At 33.5% G+C, this 21,222-nt stretch overlaps 1 protein-coding gene and 1 non-coding gene across 5 annotated transcripts in view; both read right to left on the bottom strand.

Annotated features, from left to right (window-relative positions):
• The window catches only part of UBR3 (ubiquitin protein ligase E3 component n-recognin 3), a 235,953-nt gene that overhangs the window by 102,874 nt on the left and 111,857 nt on the right, over positions 1-21,222 (bottom strand). For all 4 annotated transcript variants that reach the window (XM_042949066.1, XM_042949067.1, XM_042949069.1 and 1 more), the window contains exons 20-24: positions 17,339-17,480; positions 13,649-13,753; positions 11,790-11,963; positions 9,470-9,930; positions 2,661-2,749 (exon numbers count right to left, since the gene is read on the bottom strand). In XM_042949066.1, coding sequence (XP_042805000.1) covers positions 2,661-2,749; positions 9,470-9,930; positions 11,790-11,963; positions 13,649-13,753; positions 17,339-17,480 — 971 coding nt within the window. The remainder of the gene's footprint in view (positions 1-2,660; positions 2,750-9,469; positions 9,931-11,789; positions 11,964-13,648; positions 13,754-17,338; positions 17,481-21,222) is intronic.
• LOC122228955 lies at positions 7,840-7,942 on the bottom strand. The gene has a single exon (XR_006206838.1). It is a non-coding gene; the product is annotated as a U6 spliceosomal RNA (small nuclear RNA).

The raw sequence follows: 21,222 nt of genomic DNA, 5'->3' as shown, positions 1-21,222 counted from the left end.
CAAGAAAGAGAGAAAACAAGACAGAAGCTGCAATGTTTTTTACAACCTAATGTCAGAAATGACACAATATTACTTCTGCCATATGCCAGTGGCCATGCACACCAGTTCTGGTGGAATGGGAAAGAAGACTACACAGGGCATAAATAACCAGAAGACATGGATCATAGGGGCGCCGAGGTGGCTCAATTGGTTGAACATCTGACTTCAGCTCAGGTCATGATCTCACAGCTCGTGAGTTCGAACCCTGCGTCGGGCTCTGTGCTGACAGCTCAGGGCCTGGAGCCTGCTTCAGATTCTGTGTCTCCCTCTCTCACTGCCCCTCCCCTACTTGCACTCTCTTTCTCTCTCAAAAATAAACATTTAAAAAAATTAAAAATAAAAAGGAAGGCATGGATCCTTGAGGGTCATCTCGGAGAATGGCTAGTCATCAGAGAAATCATAGGAAAGTTTTTTCTCAGAGCTTCACAGATACGAATCTTCAGACTGAAAAGGCCCACTAAGGACTAAGGAAAAGGAAAAAGATCCACCTAGATACAAATCATAAAATTTCAGATCTCTTGAGGTGCCTGGCTAGTTAAATCGGCAGAGCATGAGACTCTCGATCTCAGGGTCATGAGTTCAAGCCCCACGTTGGGCATGGAGCCTCCTTAAAATTAAAAACAAAACAAAACAACACAAAACAAATCAAAATGAAACAAAAAAAACACATTACGATCTTTTTTAAAAAATCCAAATCTCTAAGGATCAATTAAAAAGTTACGGAAAAGGGAAAAAAAAGTTCACCTACAAAGGACTACCACCAGACTTCTCATCAAATGAATAGTAAAAGACAAAGGAGTATTGCTTTAACATTTGTAACAGAGAATATATTTCAACCTGGAATTATAGTTATCCAAATGAAATATCAAGCATGAGAGCAAACAGAGTTCCATCCAGAAACACAAAGTTCAGAAATTTCAGACCCCATATAAGCATTATTAGGAATACACTTATGGCTGAACTCCAGTAAAACAAGACCCAAAAAAGAGAGATGATATAAGATGCAGGAAACCCCAGATCAACTCTACAAGAGGAAAATCCAAAGGTAATGGCTGTACAGCATACCTCCAGAGCAAATGGACCAGACTGGAACAGAATTACATGCAAAGGACAGTACGACTGAGTAGAACAACAGAGATATCAAAAGGGCACATGAGTTAAGAAAAAACAACAGTTGAAAACTTCAGGAAAAACAAAAGATAATATAACAAAGTAATGGCCCAAGCAGAGGTATGTAAAGGGTGGTACAGTTTTAGCAATTGAGAAACTGTAAGAAATGGGGCTATATACAATCTCCTTAAAGTAGTCTAGGAGTCAGGCCACTGGACTGAAAAAAAAATAATAAAGTAAATGAATCTTAGAACACTACTTAGCCCTGTACTCAACAACATTCAAAAAGTCATATTAATTATTTTTCAACATTTAAAGTCAATCTTTGGATGGAACACTTGATTGTAACTACAGAAGAAAATGTAAGCAACCCTGACAATTTAAAAGTAAATAAGTAACTAACTGATAAAGACAGAGGTAGAAATGTGGAAAGGAAAAATAAAAGGAAAAATAGGGGTGCTATAAGGTTACTTTATATGAAGGGGTATGAAGACAGTGGCTATAGGAAGAACAAATAATACACATGGTAATTATATTCGATACGTAAAAAACAAAATATTAATTACGAATTTTTGGAAAAATGTAAAGAAGAAGAGATGAAGAAAGGGAAAGTAATGTCAATGAACTCAATCCTCATCTTTCAAATGAGAAAGTCAACTGATACTAAATCTGATAAACAGTATTCTTCACATCAAAATTAAGTCCCGAACATAAACTCCACTGTTGACAGTTCAGAAGACATTATACTATATCTGGACTAACACCCCCACACACACACGTCTTCTGGATGTTGACCCTGTGTGCTTATGTGCACAAAAGTGCACGAGAATGTACATGGGTGTTTGAATGCATATATGTGTATATATTTTAATTACGTGCATGACTTTATTTCAGCATCTGTGTTCTAAAAGAAAAAATAAAAACCACTGGAATGCAAGAGATCGTCAAGAAAGGGAGTATCCTGGTTGACTGAAGACTGAGATTAACTGAAATTTAATCTATTCTTTTTCAATGTTTGTAAAAAATTACTCATAGCAATCTACTATTATACAGGAAAACGGCATCCCCTCTCACTGTACATACACCAATGCTTATCCTAACAGAAGTGAGAAGTACACCTGATTTTAAGAAATATTGAAGGGGTAGCAGAAGGAGGAGGCACTAAAAGTATTTGAAAGCTATTTTTAAAACCTCAGGATAATTTCACAGGAAAAATCAGAACAAGTAAATACATATTGGTGTACCACACAGATCTAAAGGACAATCTAGCAGAAGAAAGTAGCAGACGATATTTTATTGCTACCATCAGGAAGAACTTTCTAATAATTACGACTACTCCACACAGAATAAACTGCCCGCAATAACAGTCTGATCCTCCATCGCTCTACTGTTTAAATAAAGACCAGAAATCATCCGTTTACAATGTTGAAAACTGGTGAAGATTGAACTAGATAATCCCTGAAGTAATAAGTATAATTATAAGAGTTCTAAACTAATAAATTTTAGCTTACCAACATCCATTGCAGTTTCCATGAAGCTTTTCTGTCGTGAAGCAAACTCTGCAAGCAATTTCTGCTGCCTCTCTCTAGCCTTTTGTCGCCTAGATTAAACAGAACAAAGTGGTAAGTATCAGATGTGTTTAAGACTTACCTACTACATTTCAGAAGTGTATATTGTATGAAAAGCTCCTAGCACACAGCTATTTTCTGAACTGTGTATTAAATTTTATGTAAGTTTTGACTGTCCTTAGATTCCACTGCTTAAACATGGTTTGAAGATCACTGGCTTAAACAGACAAAAATAAAAGCCAAGATTTATTTTAAAATGTGAAATAATTAAAGTAGATAGAAAATCTGGGTTTCTAACAATTTCCTAAGTATGTCATGTCAATTGGCAGCAAGAGTAAGAAAAGTTTTTTTATCAAGGAACTCACAATTTAACCCCACACACAAATAACAGCAAACTGGTTGCTAGAAGCTATGATGTTTAGATATAAACAGAATCTAAAAGATAAAAAATAGTCAGATTTACTATTATATTAAGAATTGGACTCTCCTAAAAGAGAATGAGCAGAAGCCAATAAATTTCCCAGTTTCTACTAGGAAATATTCCAAGTTTAGTTTATTTTGTTTCAAGGAAAAATACAGAAGTCTCAAATACAACATAAAAAATAAACTATTTCAAATCTAAGCATAAATATTCTTTTGGATTAATTCATCAAATTCTATTTATTATTTATCCTTTATCTACTTCCAAAGAGTATTTTAACTTGAGGCTGGTTGGGAAAAAGAAAAAAATAAAAGAAAAAAATAAAAACTACACACACAAATACAACACAACAGGACTATAACATAAGAATAAGAAAATAAAGGTGAACTAATAAAGAAAGGAAACAGAGGCTTCCCTAGATTTGAGGATGCGAGCAATACTAGCAAGCATAAAAATTTTATCCTGAGCAAAGAAAGGTTGAAATAGTAATCTAAAACAAAAGGCAAGGAAGAAGAAAAAAAAAAAGTTACAATGTAAGCTATATATTAAGTCATCAAAAGAAAGAAAACTTTTTACTGAAACAAAACTCAAAAAGAAATTTACCATAGCCTGTGATGTTAAAAACATTAAAACATATCCATTAAAACATAAAGGATATCCTGAAACTACCATTACACTGCACGTTAACTAACTAGAATTTAAATAAAAACTTTCAGAAAATTAAAAGTAAAAAAAAAAGTCTAAAAAACCATAATGGATAGAGCATATTATAGCAGTCATTTAATGACTATTTATTATACAGATATACTATAAAAGTCAAAGCATAGTATTAAGCTGAGATTCTATAAAGTCATTTCTGTGGGAAACCTAAAAAAGAATTTTCATTAATCTCAATGAATCAAAGATAGAGAATCTTGGATTAAAAAATGCTAACAGTAATTTTAGATTTTTCATTCACATATCCACCCCCATCCAATTAGTGGAGATTATCATGAACAGGCATAGAGTCAAGTACTGTCAAGCCTTACCATGAGAAGTTACATACTTTTGCCAATAACGTTCAAAAGATTTTAACGCTGCTTTTCTAATAATTACTTTAAAAAAACTTTTTAACGTTCATTTATTTTTGAGAGAGAGAGAACAAGAAAGTGAGAGAGTGAGTGGGGCAGGGGCAGAGAGAGAGGGAGACGCTGAATCCAAAGCAGGCTCCAAGCTCTGAGCTGTCAGCACAGAGCCCGATGTGGGGCTCGAACTCACCAACGAAGAGATCATGACCTGAGCCAAAGTCGGACGTTTAACCTACTGAACATCCAGGCAACCCACTCATAGTTTTTAATAACTTTCTCTCCCTATTCCCTCCAACTCCTTCCCCTCTCCCTCCACTCTCTCACATACCCACACCCACACACAAACTTTTCCTAGTTCTGTCCACTAAGAGTGACTGAAAATAGCTACATCCCCTAGAATGAACACATTGATTGTGGTTTCTTAAAAAAAAAAAAAAAAAAAAAAAAAAAAAAGCCATCACAACTCCTTGGAGAAATGGCTAGTTCCAAATACAAAAGGAACCTGGACTATCTTCTGGCCCCAGAAAAAAAGAAAATGTTCAAAGAATGATAGGGAAACTTCAAAAGAATACAGAAACCAGCCGAAAGGGAGTCCCACAGGTCAAATCTAAAACAATTTGAGCATCAAAATGAATAGCAAGCATATGAGGTTGCAACCCATAAAATCAGAATCTGTAAGTCCAAACTGATAGAAATAAAAAAATGAACAAATTGAAAGTTTGTGACAAAGAAGATATTACAGCATCTCAAAATATCTCTCCATAAATTACATATTAATTACAAAGGGGGAAAAGGGAGGTACTTAACAGTGAAGAAGTCTGGCTGAAACCCCTTTAATCGAGTGATCAAAATTAATCACGAAATGAAACAAACTGAAATCATAGGACACCTGATGGAATACAATCAAAAGAACATAGCAATGCTTCCTTGATACTCCTGCCAGCAATGCATAATCTGAATCCAAACATAAGGGGCCAGTAGAGAAGCCCAAATTGAGGCACATTCTACCATGTTACTACCCTATATTCTTCAAAAGTGACAAGATCAAGAAAATAAAGGAAAAACTAAAGAAAATCCATATTGAAGGACACCAAAGAGATGTGACAACCAAATGCAAGGAACAATTCTGCACTGGATTTTTTTGTTGTAAGAAACAGTATTGAGGGGAGCCTGGGTGGCTCAGTTGGTTAAGCGTCTGACTTTGGCTCAGGTCATGATCCCACAGTTCGTGGGATCGAGCCCCATGTCAGGCTTTGTGCTGACAGCTCGGAGCCTGGAGCCTGCTTCGGATTCTGTGTCTCCCTCTCTCTCTCTCTGCCCCTCCCCTGCTCACGCTCTGTCTCCCTCTCTCTCTCAAATATGGATAATAAAACCTTAAAAGAAAAAAAAAAAAACAGTATTGAGACAACTACCAAAACTTGGGATCTAAGGATTTTATCATACTCAAATAAAATGTTAATTTCCTTATTTTGAAAACTATATTGTGATTATATAAAAAAAAAATGTCCTTATTTCTAGGAAATACAAACTAAAATATTCCAGGGTAAAGCAACTTACTCTGAAATGGTCTAAGAAGTTCTCTGTACTGTCCTTGAAACTTTTCAATAAATTTGACATTTCTTCAAAATGAAAATTAAAATCCATTCTCAAAGGACAAAAATTTGCCACCATAGAAGAAATGGAAACAAACAAAAATGCTCTACAGATGCTCAAAGCGTTCTGTGAAACCTTCAAAAATACTATAAGCAACAACAGCATGCCTAGAATACATGTTTAATCTCCTACATCACTACTTTATGAAATTTATTATTATAAAAATACTATAAGCAACAAGAGAATGGATAGAATACGTTTGGTTTCCTACATCACTACTTTATAAAATTTCCATATAAAATTTGTAAGTTACATGTTTCTTTAATTAGCACAATCAGTTATGCCACTCTATAAATCACCTTTACATGAACATTTAGAGTATATCCATAAAAGAACATTTCAAATAACAAATCATATATCAAACATTAAGAAAACTTCAAATAACTGCTTGGTACTAGTATTAAAATGCATGTCTACTCTCCCGCATCCACATGAGCCTGGAAAACTATAAGCCCCAGATAATTATGGCTGTCACCTTGACTTTAGCTTCAAGAGACTCTCACAAAGAACCCAGTCACATCATGCCTACACTTCGACATACAGAAACACTATGTAAATAAATGGATGTTGTCTTAAGCTGCTTAAAAAAAACAAAATCTCTACTGGCTTTCTATGATTTCCAGAAAAAGAATGTCAATTCTTTTTCCCTTATAAATTTTTTCTTAATTTAGGTTAATTGTTTGTCTAAAATTGGGCATAAATATGAGTAAAAATGAAAAGGCAGACAAGTGTAGCAGATTTAGTACAACTCAGGAATTTTCCACTATTATCCCAGAGGGAGAAACATTGAGGCTGCACACTGTTATAACCATCTAAAGGTTTCCTATTTGTATCTTGTTTTCTATGCAGTTACTCTAATGAAAAGTGATGCCACGTTTGTCTATGGGTGAGGTAGTTGGAAATGGACTACAACTGTTTATAAACTGGCCTTTATTATGAAACTTAATCTAAAATCCAAAATAAATTAAGAAAACATAATGTGAGAAGCATAGTGAGATTCAAATAAATTTATCTTAATCCTTAGCTGTCTGCTACAGAATTAGTTTCAAGTCCTTGTCAATACCATCACCACCACTGCTCAAAGGAAACAAAGCCTATTATGAAGAAAACCTTCACAATTTTTCAAGAGTACTATTTATTACAATAGCATTAGAGCCTTTGTAAAAATAGCATCTGAACTACTCCAGTATCATATGCATTTTGAGTAATAATTACAAAATACCTTTAACCAAATAAAATAAACTTTGATTCACTGAATGTTTACCTTCTTTTTAAAAAATGACATTATTCTATAATCGAGGAAATATCACCAATTTAAAAGGTTAACAAACATAAAAAATTTTACCTCGCTTTCAACTTTATCAATAGATCTCTTAAATCTTAGGCAGTTACTAATTCAAAATTAATAAATTGTCATGCAAATTATAGGTTAGTTATTTATAATGATTCCTATTTATGAACTACTGTGAGAAATAAAACTCTCCTACATTCTCCTACTAAAAGCTTTTGTATATATATATTTTTCTTTTTTCATGTATTTAGTCATCAAAGATATACTTAGCACTGTGTTCCAGATATGGTACTGGATATAAGAGATTCAAAAATACAAGAAAGATTCCTCAACATGGAGAATCTCACCTCTACTGTTACAATAACAATTGTTTAAAAATTAAAATGCAGTATGATAAATACACATAGAAAAGCCATTATTATTGCATTTATACTGGATGATTGTACATACTCTTATTAACATTGGTTTTCACTGAGGGATAGAATTATACATGAGTTTGATTTTTTTTTTTTTTTAGACCATGTCTTCTAAATTAACAACAATGAAATGTGTAACAAAATAAAGCTATCCAATAAAGTCCAATGAAGTTATTTGATTGGTGAATGCTTTTGGTAACTGTTTGAATTTTTTGTCTTGAGCTCTTTTTCATGCAATAGAAGTAAGAGTAAAAAGTTTTTTTCAAATATAATTAAAAATATGGAATGCTTCACGAATTTGCATGTCATGCTTGCGCAGGGGCCATGCTAATCTCTGTATCGTTCCAATTTTAGTGTATGTGCTGCCTTGTGAGAAATGTGGACACATATTTATTTATATACTTTATACTTTTAATATAAATCATCTACAACTTTAATTATATCAGAAATGAAGTACAACTATATATGTGATTAAAATTGCTTCTGACACAGAAAGGATAACCACCTAACTACTGAATCAAAGGAAACTGCCAATCTTATCTGAGCACACACTTTTCTATATATAAGCCTTTAACTACTACCTGTATGGCCCCATGTATAGCTCTAACTCTGAATTTTCCCCTAAGTCTCAAACCCTTTATCTGACTGGACATCTCCACTTGGGTATGCTCTTTAAACTTAGTAATGTACAAAGCAGAGCATATCAACTTTACTGCTAAGCCTAAGCCTCTCCTTATCTTGGTCTGTTATCCTCCCCTATCTTGGTAAAGAGGAACATCATCCAAGAAAGATTTTTTGTAATTTATAAATATTATGATTTAACAGGGGCACCTGGCTGGTTCAGTCATTAGAGCATGTGACTCCTGATATAGGGGTCATGAGTTTGAGCCTCATGTTGGTGGTAAAGTTTGCTTAAAAATTTTTAATTAAAAAAAAGCAACCCAAAGTTCCCAAAACTACAGCTATGTTTTATTTTTTATTTATTTTTTTACATTTATTTATTTTTTGAGAGACACAGAGAGACAAAGTGCAAGTCGGGGAGGGGCAGAGAGAGAAGGAGACACACAATCTGAAGCAGGCTCCAGGCTCCGAGCTGTCAGCACAGAGCCTGATGCAGGGCTCGAACTCACAAACCGTGAGATCACGACCTGAGCTGAAGTCAGACGCTTAACCGACTGAGCCACCCAGATGCCCCACTACAGCCATGTTTTAAAACATTACTTGTTGGGGTGCCTGGGGGGCTCAGTTGGCTACGTGTCTGACTCTTGGTTTCAGCTCAGGTTATGATCTCATAATTTGTGCGATCAAGCCCCATGTCAGGCTAAGTGCTGACAGAGCAGAACCTGTTTGGGATTCTCTCTCTGCCTTTCTCATTGCCTCTCCCCTGCTTTCTCTCTCTCTCTCTCTCAAAATAAATATACTTTAAAAAAATAAATAAAACATTACTTGTTTAATAATTAGTAACTATATACTGGAAAGATTGGAAAAGACCAAAAAAGAAAAAAAACCCTAAAACAATCAAATTTTTGAGAAATATTTAAAATATTTTTTAAAATTTTTCTATTTTCATTTAAAGTTGAATAATAGTATTTGAAAACAGCAGCAGAATCATTAGATAACCCACAGTAATAACTGAAGTAGCAATTTTTCCAAAAGGATCTCACAAGTTTAGGGGAGTAATTTAATGTTGGGGTCATAAACTCTTGTCTTCTTACCCCAAACTAACTCAAGCATTATACATGCCCAAGCACTGACTATGTTTGGTTCCCTTTATCTTACAAACTAATCAACTATGATTATAGCTGCTAAACATCCAGATGATTAGCCTCAGATGGCCAAAAAAGGGGATCCACCAAATCTTCAACTGAACCATTTATGTTTAAAATATTAAAAATAAAAATTACCTTTCTTCTTTGTCCAATGTTTTCTTCTCTGCTGCAGTGATTTTTTTGGGTGGTACAGGAGGCGTCACTTTTCTACATATCTCTTCAATGATGCGTTTGTTCATTCTGCTTTGCAATGCAGCTTTTAGTAAAATTCTTTCCACTGCAGTTATACCATCTCCATGATTATATTTAGGAATTTCTGGTTGGATTAAAATTTCTATGTCATCAAGCCAAGGAGGATAGTAGGAGTTTTGTTTTCCTGAGAGTTTGTGATGAAGTTTAATTAGCAAAGACAATATGCTTTCTTTAATTTCCAAAATGGCTGTAGTTAACTGTGGAGCTGAACCAGGAGCAGACCACTTATTTGAAGTTTTGGGACGAACCACCTGATTTGCTTCACTGCTACTGCGATTGATGATCTCCTGAAACTTCTTCCTACGCTCTGCTACTAAGCTGAAAACTTGAGCTGTACCAGAATTCTACCATTAAAAAAGAGAAAGAAAAATCAAGAGAAGTTATTCAATGTCAAGTGTAAGAACATATTAGTACAACATTTTCCAAAGGGTATGTTCAACATTCCATCCAAAGATTCAGCCAATAGATTTACTCTTTAAGTAAATCTGTCCCTTTACCTCTCTTAATCAAATATATTTAGTCTCACTCAATCTGGAAACAATTTTGGGGAAAAAGGAGGTTATCCACAGTAACACCTCTTTCTCTACCTCCTAGGCCAATCTACCAGGGAAAAGAGACAAAGCTTGAGAAGTATCTACAGCCATGTTAAGGAGAAATCATACATGAAGTTCCTCACCAGTTTATAGGAATAAAAGATGTTCCACCCAACATTTATCAAGAATACTATACTTCTAATATAACATTGTGTGTTAACTATGCTTCTATTATAAAAAAAAAAAAAAAAGAATATTATGTCTTTACTAACTGCTACAAGACTGATATACATTTCCTAGTTAAGTAAATTATAAACTAATTTTTCCTAAGTTGATGAATCTGAACTACTAATTAATTTCATTTTTAAAGAACTTCAAAGTTGAAAAATTACTTCTAATAAATGCTTAGTTACTAAAATAAAATATAAAGATGAAAAATCAAACTGGTCTGTTTCATATTTGAATATCACTATAATTTATTTGAAAGGATTTTTAAAATATTTCCCTCAATAATTTGTCTTCTAAAAAGCCTTTTTGTTAAAACAGTCAAACTGCATCGGAGCTCTTAGAAATCATCTTTTAATTAAGATACAAGTCAGTTTAATGGATTTAATTTTTTTAAGCAAGCATAGAAAGGATGCTCCAATATCAACAGAGCTTTTATGAGCTAAATTATAGTATATGCTGTTTTTTAACATCCAAATTGTTTTTCAAAGTACTCTCTACCATTATTAGAGGTAAAAGCTGCCTCTGATTAAGATTCCAATTTAATCAAAATTCTTTATGGTGTTCACAGCAAAAACATACTGTCAAAGGCAAAGAAAGTTCCTATCCATGGACTCTGCTAAGAGAAACATCTGATTCAGTGCTCTCTATCCACAAAAAAATACATTGTAAGAATAAGAGGTATTTAAATTCAGTTACTTGGCAGGTCATTTCAAGATTTTTTCATTTCTGCGTTTTAAAATTAGTTAATTAAAAGGTACATGCAATGAAAGAGCTGATTTTCAAAATGAATCCAAATGCACACTGTATTAAGATTTTTGTGGGCTTATTTTATCAAAGTTAATTGATTGTCACAGAAGCAAAAAAAATCTGTAAATAGGCATGCTGCCAGCAATTAAAGATTAAATTTATTTTGATTTAGGAAACATTCATTTTTAAGATATTAGTAACAATGAGAAACGCAAACAAACCCAAATGTGCTGCTTATAACTGGTCCAAAATACTAAGAAAAACCCACGAATAAATACTCAGTATTATTTTTTAACTTCAGTAGTGTGAATTTTCTTTAAGCCTAAGTCACCATATAAAAACACACACGTTAAACTTTTTAAAAAATGTAACCATATTAAACACACACATATACACACAAATACTTCAAAGTGTTTTCCGACTTCCAGTTAAAGCCATATTGCTAGTTAATGCAAGTATCATATATATCTACCTCTCTCTGAAGAACTTTAGGCCTTCGTGAACTCTGGCAGATTAAAGGGAAAAGATGGGTGAGGCAGAAGTTGCTTAGATATATCAGAGGAAACAAAAGACAATTTAAAGTTACCTACAACCACATTTTTCTTCTGAATATCACAGGATGATCTAAACAATATACCCCGACATAACATGTAGTCTTTTCTTTTTCTTTTTCTTTTTCCCTCTTCTACACTTACATGTAAAGAACTCAGGCTGTCAGAGCTGGTACTTGCAGGTGAGTCCCTCTTCACTTCAGGAGCAGTCTCTGGAACTCTCACCCTAACATAGTTTATAAAGTGTCGCATGTTTGACACTAAGTTACTGCCAGGAAACCAACTGTCATGACAACGTTCTGGTCCACACACTGATGCCTAAAACATGAACATAATGAACATGAAACCTTGCAAAAGTCAGGTCTAAGGTACAATGGAGATGAACTAGCCCAAATAATCACCCACTGCCTGTCTTATCTCTGCATCCTTTACAGTCTCATCTTCAAATTATCAAGTGCCAATAAACCCAAATTCAAACATAAAATACAAGAATAAATTTCTTAATACTAATATAGGTAAGTCCAATTGAAGTCAGCTAACTTTCTCCTGGAAAAAAAAAAAAATACACTTTTCAATCTGGAAGTACTTAACAATACAGAGTATTTTTCAGTACCCATTAATAATGACTCATAATACAGTCAAATAATGCTGATTTGGACTAATTGTAAAAGAAAGTCAAAAAAAATCAACCAAAAGTCTGACCTGGCCTTAGAGAAATATCAATGATCTTTTAATATCTATGAAAGAATATACATTGACTTATCTTAGACAATAGCATACTGCCTAGTCTTTTTATTTGTTTTTTTGCTGTTACAATGTTCCACAGTATTTTGTCTTTTTGGAGAAAGGAGATGAAGGCAATCTTACATTTGCAAATCAATTTGTAGTAATAACTGCTTTTATTGAAGTGATACTTCTAAAGTCCTGAAACATATTAACAACTTGTATTCTTTTTCTTTTCTTTTTTTTTTTTTTTTTTAAAGTAGGCTTCTTGCCCAGCATGGAGCCAAATGCCAGGCTTGAACTCACAACCCTGAAATCAAGACCTGAGCTGAGATCAAGTCAAGAGTCAGATACTCAACTGACTGAGCCACCCAGGCACCTCTAACAACCTGTACAGCATTCTTTTTTCCTTTTTTTTTTTTTTTTTTCAATTTTTTTCCCTTTTATTTATTTTTTGGGGCAGGGGTAGGGGGTGCGGAACAGAGGGAGTGAGAGAGAGAATCCTAAACAGGCTCCACATTTGGCATGGAGCCCAATGTAGGATTCAATTCCAAGACCCTGGGATCATGACCTGGGTGGAAATCAAGTGTCAGACGCTCAACCGACTGAGCCACCCAGGGTGCCCCATAACTTGTATTCTTAAGTACTTTACAAATTCTCCCATATAACAATATTTACTTCATTAACGTAAAACCTTTACAGAAGAGTTTGCCACTCAAAATTAATCCCTAATCAAATGATTAGAATTTCTAGACTGAAGTCCTAACATAACATTTACTAGTAATCAATGTTATTAGCATAACTCCAAAATTGCATTAACCCCTTTTCTTAGACCTATATATGCTGAACTACAAATTTCAAATTCAGTGATTTCGTAAGTAGAGTTTAAAGTATCAGTGATACCTCTAAAAGAACATACATATATTTGAAAATTGAGGTGCCTGGGTGGCTCAGTCAATTAAGCGTCCGACTCTTGGTTTCAGATACGGTTGTGCACCATCTCACAGTTTGTGAGTCCCACGTGGGGCTCCGTGCCAGCAGTATGTAGGCCTCCTGGGATCTTTTGTCTCCCTCTCTCTCTACCCCTCCCTTCATTCTGTCTCTGTCTCTCTCAAAATAAATAAACTTAAAAAAAATAAAAGAAAAAAGGGCCTTTTCCAGTAGTTCTAAGGAATAGTTAATGAGTATGATGAATCCATAAATACATTTCAAGATAACATAGTACCTTTGTTAAGGAATTTCATAACTTCAGTATCTAAAAATAAAAGAAACTTACTTACCTCTTCATCTGATTCCTCTTCAGCTGAATTTTCAAGTCCTAATTCAATCAGATATAAAACCATGCAGAGTACGTGTTCTGACAGATTTTGATGATCCATCAAAATCTTTAAAAAGGGGAAAAAATGCTTCGTAATTACTTTTTCCACAAAATATATTTCATTTAAGTATCTAAAAACATTGTTATAGATAAAAGTAATAGATAAAAGTAACAATCATACATATTTAAATAAATATACCACATGATCAGAAAGTAAAACTATATCTTGGTGAAAAGACAAACTAAAACTGAAACAATAGGTTCCTTTTCAAGATCACACAGTCTTTTAAGCAGTATCTAGGAATACTGGTTCACTGATTCCTAAAGGTAACACAATAATAGTCCATTAAATCCATTATTATAAATATACCGTATCTATGAAATAATTTAACAAGAATGTTTCGCAGCCTCATTTGCTGATACTCTTTTCCTGATGACAAAAATACCAGATAAATAAGTGTACTAAATAGGATTATTCATGCAAATGTGTTTAGCATAGCACCTGGCATATAATTGGGAGGACAATAAATGTTTACAGAATATTGTTCTTAAAATATCTCTAAAATTAAAGTTCTCAGCCTGAGTATTTTTTCAGGTTGAGTAAATGTATGTGTTAGTCTTTGGTTTATATGGGTGAGAAAGCAAAAAGGGATGCAGCTAGTTGAAAAAGAGGCTTCTCTGAGAAATTACCAATAAATCTGCCCTTATGTGGATTATACACTGCAAGTCTTACACATCTTATGCAGGATTTCAGGGCTAACTTACATCACTCATTCAACATGATGCAACAAACTACTAACCAGAAGATACCTAAAATACCTAAGAAAAAAGTGGCCTGGCAGCCATCATGTCGTCCTCATTATAAGAAAGCCATCTAGCCAAATGACGGAAGGGTAAGAGAAAGAGGTTGTTTGAGGGTGGCCTTGTCAGCTGCAGGTGAGATTACAGAGAGTACAAAAGAGAACATTCTAGGATGGGCCTCATAGAAACTGCCCCAAAGGCTGAGCAGGCTTAAAAAAAGGACTTAATCACCTAAGACCTAATGTATTCTGACTGAAAAATAAAAAGATTTTCAGTTCATTGCCTTTCTAATGTTTATTTTGACTACTGAGAAGGCTTTTCTGTTCACCTTTTGTGTGGCATGGTGGTAAGGACCTTTCTTTAAAAAACTTGTTTTATACAAATTCTGTATATACCTAGCTATTTGACCTTGAGCAACAGATTCTGGCCTTAGTTTTCTCATCTTTAACCTGGAACAACAGACCAGAATTGTTGTGAGGATCCCACAAGTTAACAACTGTAATTTGTGTGGTACAGCATGTATCAGTTGGTGTTCAACAAACAGTAGGCAGGTGGTGCACATGGTGGGAGGAGCAGCAGGAGGAGATGACGGAAGGCTGGGAGGCCCCGGACGTCATCCTTTGTAATCCCTTACTTCACAGAGAGGAAACCAAGGCTCAGCCACACACCCAGCTAGTATAAGCAACACCAAACAGATTTCAGACCTCAACTATTGCCTGTCGTTACTACACTGCCTCCTCTTGATAAATAAAACATTACTAATTAAATTCAAATAAATTTTGGCTGAAATCCTACGACATTACATCTCACAGTTTCAAATGAGTAACCTAAAAGCTAAGGAAAAAAATGACTTTCTAAGAATGATTTTCTGAGAAGTTTTCTTAACATGTTCTATATTAATGTTTTTTAACATTAAACATGGCAGGCGATGAGATGGCTCATTGACACTGATGTTTAGAAAGTTGATTTGCCAATGCAACGTCAATTAGAGTTTTTTCTATTATTATTAAAGTCAGAACAGCTATTACAAAGTTGAGATTTAAAAAAAAAAACTGTTCATAATCTTGTAACAACTGAAACACTGCCTTCTATTTTTGAGAAAGCTCTATTTGTACATTAAGCAAATGAAAAGACTGAAAAATATAACTTGAAAGAACACAAATCATTTGCAGTAAGGCTCCTTTTATTTTTTTTTAATTTTTTAATGTTTATTTACTTTTCAGACAGAGAGAAAGAGAGAGAGAGAGAGACAGAGAGAGAGACAGAGAGAGAGACTGAATCCGAGTAGGGGACGGGCAGAGAGAGAGGGAAACACAGAATCCAAAGCAGGCTCCAGGCTCTGAGCTGTCAGCACAGAGCCTGACATGGGACTCAAACTCACGAACTGTGAGATCATGATCTGAGCCAAAGTCGGACACTTAACCAACTGAGTCACCCAGGTGCCCCACTCCTTTAATTTTTAAAACGTGACTTACTGACCTATTACTTATTAACTGATATCACAGTACTCAGCTTCAGCATCTAATTATTTAACCTCTAAAACTCAATAATTATTTCTAAAAAATAAGAATAACAAACTTACACTCATAAGAATTTTTGTTAAAATTAAACAAAGTAAATATATATAAGGCATTTGAAACAAAATCTGGTATAGGTAAGCATCCAAAAAATGTCTATAAATACAAGTATCTAATAAAAATCTACCTTTTTTGATGAAGAAAAGAACATTTTAAATCATTTTACTGAATAATCCTCTCAGAAATTAATGAAAATAAACAATTTAAAGACGTTTTTTGAGTCACGTCTAAAATCTTAACAGAAGTAACTTAATAAGTAAGATGAAAAAGTGGTCAAGGGGTAGAGTTGAATGAATGGGGGGGGGGGTACAGAAATCTAAAAGTATTCTTTCACTACAAAGCAAACATTAAAACCAAATGTGTACTTAACTAAATGCACTAATTATTTCTTAAAGTAATTAAAAAATGTGTATATAGCAATTGGAAATCTGCATAAAAATATGCTTTCTAAAAACCTCTTTTAATTTTTCAAATTCTAATTAGGAATAAGAAACAAAAGGTTTTCTTTGTACCTAATTATGTTTATCGCATGTATAGTTACTTCATTGATATCTATAGTTATTTTATCTATACACAAGTATACAGTTCTTCCATCTTTCATCTCTAATACGTAACAGATCATAAATATGCCTGTTATATATATACACCTACTGCACAATATTATGTATACAGTTTCTGAGTACATAGCTAATGTTAGCCAAATATATAAATAAATCTCTTCTATACAAGAAAACCCAAGAATAAAACAAATTCTAGGTAACAAGAGAGCAAAAGTATCTTTTTAGTTTAGAAGGTATTTACCAAAGCAAATTCTTAATGCTGCCACACATAAAACCATTCAAATTCCTCCATGTTGCATTCCTAATCAGAGGGAAAAAGCCAAGAAAACAACCCTAAACACAGGGTCACTGGCCCTCATCGCTTAGTTTTGTCATTTTAATGGATTCTGGTAGTCGTTTGGTACCTATTGTTTATTTCACCCTCCTGTCGTTTTATAGTATTTTACCTTTTGTTCTACAGGAGCCATAAATAAATATTCCTATCTGAAACGGGGTAACATGAAATATTTTCCCACAAAGAATGGTGTATCTATTCCGTTTTCAACTTAGAATTCACATATATGCGATTATGACATATCTTCATACATCTTTAATGTATAAATACGCTTTGCTTTATGAGTGCTACTTTTATGCAAATATTATGTTAACACTTTTATTTGAAAATTATGGAAATAAATTATAATCTGAGTCTTTCTATTCAAATTACTACTGTACCTTGTAAAGCAGAGTGAATAGCACAATGTGTAAAGTTTTACAGTGCAAAAGTCTCATGAGACCTTTATAGCTGGGATGGAGTGGTGTCCTTTTCTTATAGGGAGGCCAGGGATTTCCAGGGAACTTTCCACTCTGTTTTAAACTGTAAAAAGAAAGCAAAACAAAAATTAGATGATAGATTCAAAATTAAACTATGGTTTAAATAGTGATTTATAGATACTAATTTTTGGTCATATTTTTCTACGCAGTACTATTTTAATCAAATTGCTCAAAAATGCCAAAAAGATAAACGTAACTATTTTCTCACAATAAACATAACTATTTTCTTTTTGTATCAGATAAAAATGAATACAGAGTCCCTAAGCTGACAACTAGAAAAAAAAAAAAACGTGAATAGGAAATGTTAACAAAAGGAAATAAACAGAAAGAATACAAAATAAACTACTCAACAAAGAAATTTCCAGTTGAAACAACTGGAAAAAACAAAAATAAAAAAAACCAGATAACCGAAAAACTATCCCACTTAGAAACAGCTGGGAAAGCTGGTTAAAATATAAAATGTAATTTTTTTAACGCATATTTCAACTCACAAAAAAGAAAGTGAACTTCCCAAGTTACCAGAAAAGGAAGGAATTAACAATGAGCACTAAATACGTGTTTAGTGATGGTTTCAAGTCCTTGAGTAGGCAGATCTCAAGCTATTGGAACTGAGATTCCATATAAAGCTGACACTTTTGAAAAGCTTCACCCTCAATGAAACGATAACTCACTAGGAGAAGTAAGAGAGCTTGTCTGTCTCTTCTGTGATGGAAGAACAGCCTCCCCAGGAAGAAACTAACAATGATTTGTATACAAATCACAGCAGACTCAAGATACAAAAGGCAAATTTTGAGAGAATTACACAGAGAAACTGACAAATTCACAATCATAATAGAAGACATTAACATATTTCTGACAGAAAGCCCAAGAAAAAAAAATTGGTAAGGATTTTCAAGATTTTTAACAACATAATTAACAAGCTTGAACCTAAGACAAATATAGAACATCCGATAATTAGAGAACACATATAATTTTAAGTGCACTTAGAACATTTATGAAAATTTACAAAATACTAGGATTGAAAGTAAATTTCAGAAAATACCAAAAGAATGGATATATGGGCCACAACCACTTGTCACAAAGCAAATAAAACTAGAAATCCACTACACGATAACTCAAAACTTCAGACATGCAGACATTTTATAACATGATGTTCTTATACATTCAGACATAATTATAATCATAAGATAAAAAATTTTAAATTAGAACCTAAACTATAGAGAAAAAAAATCGTGGAATACAACTATAGCAGTACTTAGAAGGAAATCCCCAGCATTAAATGCATGTTTTTGGGGGCGTCTGGGTGGCTCAGTCGGTTAGGCGTCCGACTTCAGCTCAGGTCACGATCTCTCAGTCTGTGAGTTCGAGCCCCGCGTCAGGCTCTGGGTTGATGGCTCAGAGCCTGGAGCCTGCTTCCGATTCTGTGTCTCCCTCTCTCTCTGCCCCTCCCCCGTTCATGCTCTGTCTCTCTCTGTCTCAAAAATAAATAAAAACATTAAAAAAAAAAAACCATAAATGCATGTTTTTGTAAAAAGTCAAAATCTAAGTGTCTAAGGGAGAAAATCCAAACTAAATTGAAAGAAGACAGTAATAAGGAAAAAAGAACAAAATGGACTACAAGGGGGAAAAAGAAGTAACAACAAAACCAAATGCTTGTTCTTAAAAAAATAGTAAAACTGACAGTCCTCTGATAAGACTAATCAAGAATAAGAAACAACAAACACAAATAAATAATAGAAATAAACAGGCAAAGACAATTTTTTTATTATATACTTAAAAGACAATAAAAGATTTCTTAGAAATATATAACTTGACAATCCCTCTCAAAAAGGAGTAAAAATTCTAAGACTATAAGCTTTAAAGAAAGTGAAATCAGTTTTAAATTACACCTCCTTCAAAAATAAAACATCAGGCCCAGGTAGTTTAAAAGGTAAGTTCTATCAAAACTGCAAGAAACATTCACATAAATAAGAATGAAGTTGGACCACTATCTCACACCATATGTAAAATTAACTCAAAATCTATCAAAGACTTAAATATAAGAGGTAAAACTATAAAACCCTTAGAAGAAAATAGGCATAAGTCTTTGTAATCCTGGATTAAGCAATAGATATGATACCAAAAGCACAAGTAACAAAAGGAAAAAACAGATAAATTAAGCTTCATTAAAATGAACTTTTGTGCTTCAAATGACATTCAAAAAAGTGAAAAGACAAACCACAACCCACAGAATAGTAGAAAATGTTTACAAATCATATTTCTGATAAGTAAGTATTCATAATACATAAAGAGCTCTTAAAACTCAATAATAAAAGTTAATACAATTAAAAATGGGCAAAGGATCTGGACAGTTCTCCAAAGAAGATAAACAAATGGCCAATAAACAAATAAAAATATGCTCAACATCATTAGCCATCAGGGAAATGTAAATCAAAACTACAATGAGATACCAGTTCATACCCACAAGGATTACTATAATCAAAAAGACAGATAACAAGTGTTAGTAAAGATAAGGAGAAATTGGAACCCAAATATACTGCTAATAGGAATGCATAATGCTGAAGCTGCTTTGGTAAACAATCTAGTAGTTCCTTAAACAATTAAACACAGAGTTACCATAAGGCCCAGCAATTCCACTCACAGGCATACACTCAAGAAAAATGAAATATGTCCACACAAAATTTTATACACAAATGTTCATAGCAGTATTATTCATAATAGCACCAAATATCCATTAACTGATGAATGGACCAATAAAAGTGGATATCCTCAGAATGGAATATTACTTGGCAATAAAAAAAAATGGTATTGATACATGCTAGAATGTAGATGAACCTTGAAAACATTATGCTAAGTAAAAGAAGCAAGTCACAAAAGACCACATTGAATTCCATGTATATGAAATGTCCAAAACAGGTAAATCCATAGAAACAGAAAGTAGATTAGTGGTTGCCTAGGGAATGTAGGGTTGGGGAAAATGCGTGGTAATTGCTAATGAATAATGAGGGTTTATTTTTAGAATGATGAAAATTTTCTAAAATTATTATGGTGACAGTGGCACAACTCTGTTGAATATACTAAGAACCACTAACTGAATAGTACTTTTTAAATAGGTGAATTGTACTGTAGGTAAAATATATCTAAATAAAGCTGCCTAAAACAATTTTTTTTAAGAAACAGATAATCTCCAACTCCTGACATAAATTTTAGAAAATAGCAAAAAGATAAAAGATACACAAATAATTCTATGATGCTAATACAACCCGTTACCAATATGAAAACAACATGATTTTAAAAATGTATAAGACTATCTTCTAAGATGGGGCATCTGGGTGGCTCAGTAGGTTAAGCATCTGACTCTTTACTTTGGCTCAGGTCGTGATCTCACAGTTCGTCAGTTCAAGCCCCACATCAGGCTCTGCACTAACAGCGCAGAGCCTGCCTGGGATTCTGACTCCTTCTGAAAATACATAAAGATAAACTTAAGAAAAAAAAAAAAAAAAAGACTATCTTATAAGACCAAACTCTTACAAGTATAATGGGGAAAAAAAATGTTTAAATCAGTAAACCACATCAAGCAATATTTTTTTAAGTGAATAATGACAAGATTGGGTTTTTTTCAATAATGCAAAGATATGTGGATTGTATACCATCATCTACAGAGATGCAAGAAAAGCACTTAATAAAATTAAAAACTCAATCATAATAAAAAATCCTGGTAGGCTTGCAATAAAAAAGAATCTCCTCAATCTGACAAAAGGTAACTACAAAACTACTAAAGTAAA

The sequence above is a fragment of the Panthera leo genome, chromosome C1 (assembly GCF_018350215.1).
Source record: "Panthera leo isolate Ple1 chromosome C1, P.leo_Ple1_pat1.1, whole genome shotgun sequence".
Lineage (NCBI taxonomy): Eukaryota > Metazoa > Chordata > Mammalia > Carnivora > Felidae > Panthera > Panthera leo.
Note: the sequence above shows the minus strand (reverse complement) of the source record. Positions and strands in the feature narration are given on the sequence as shown.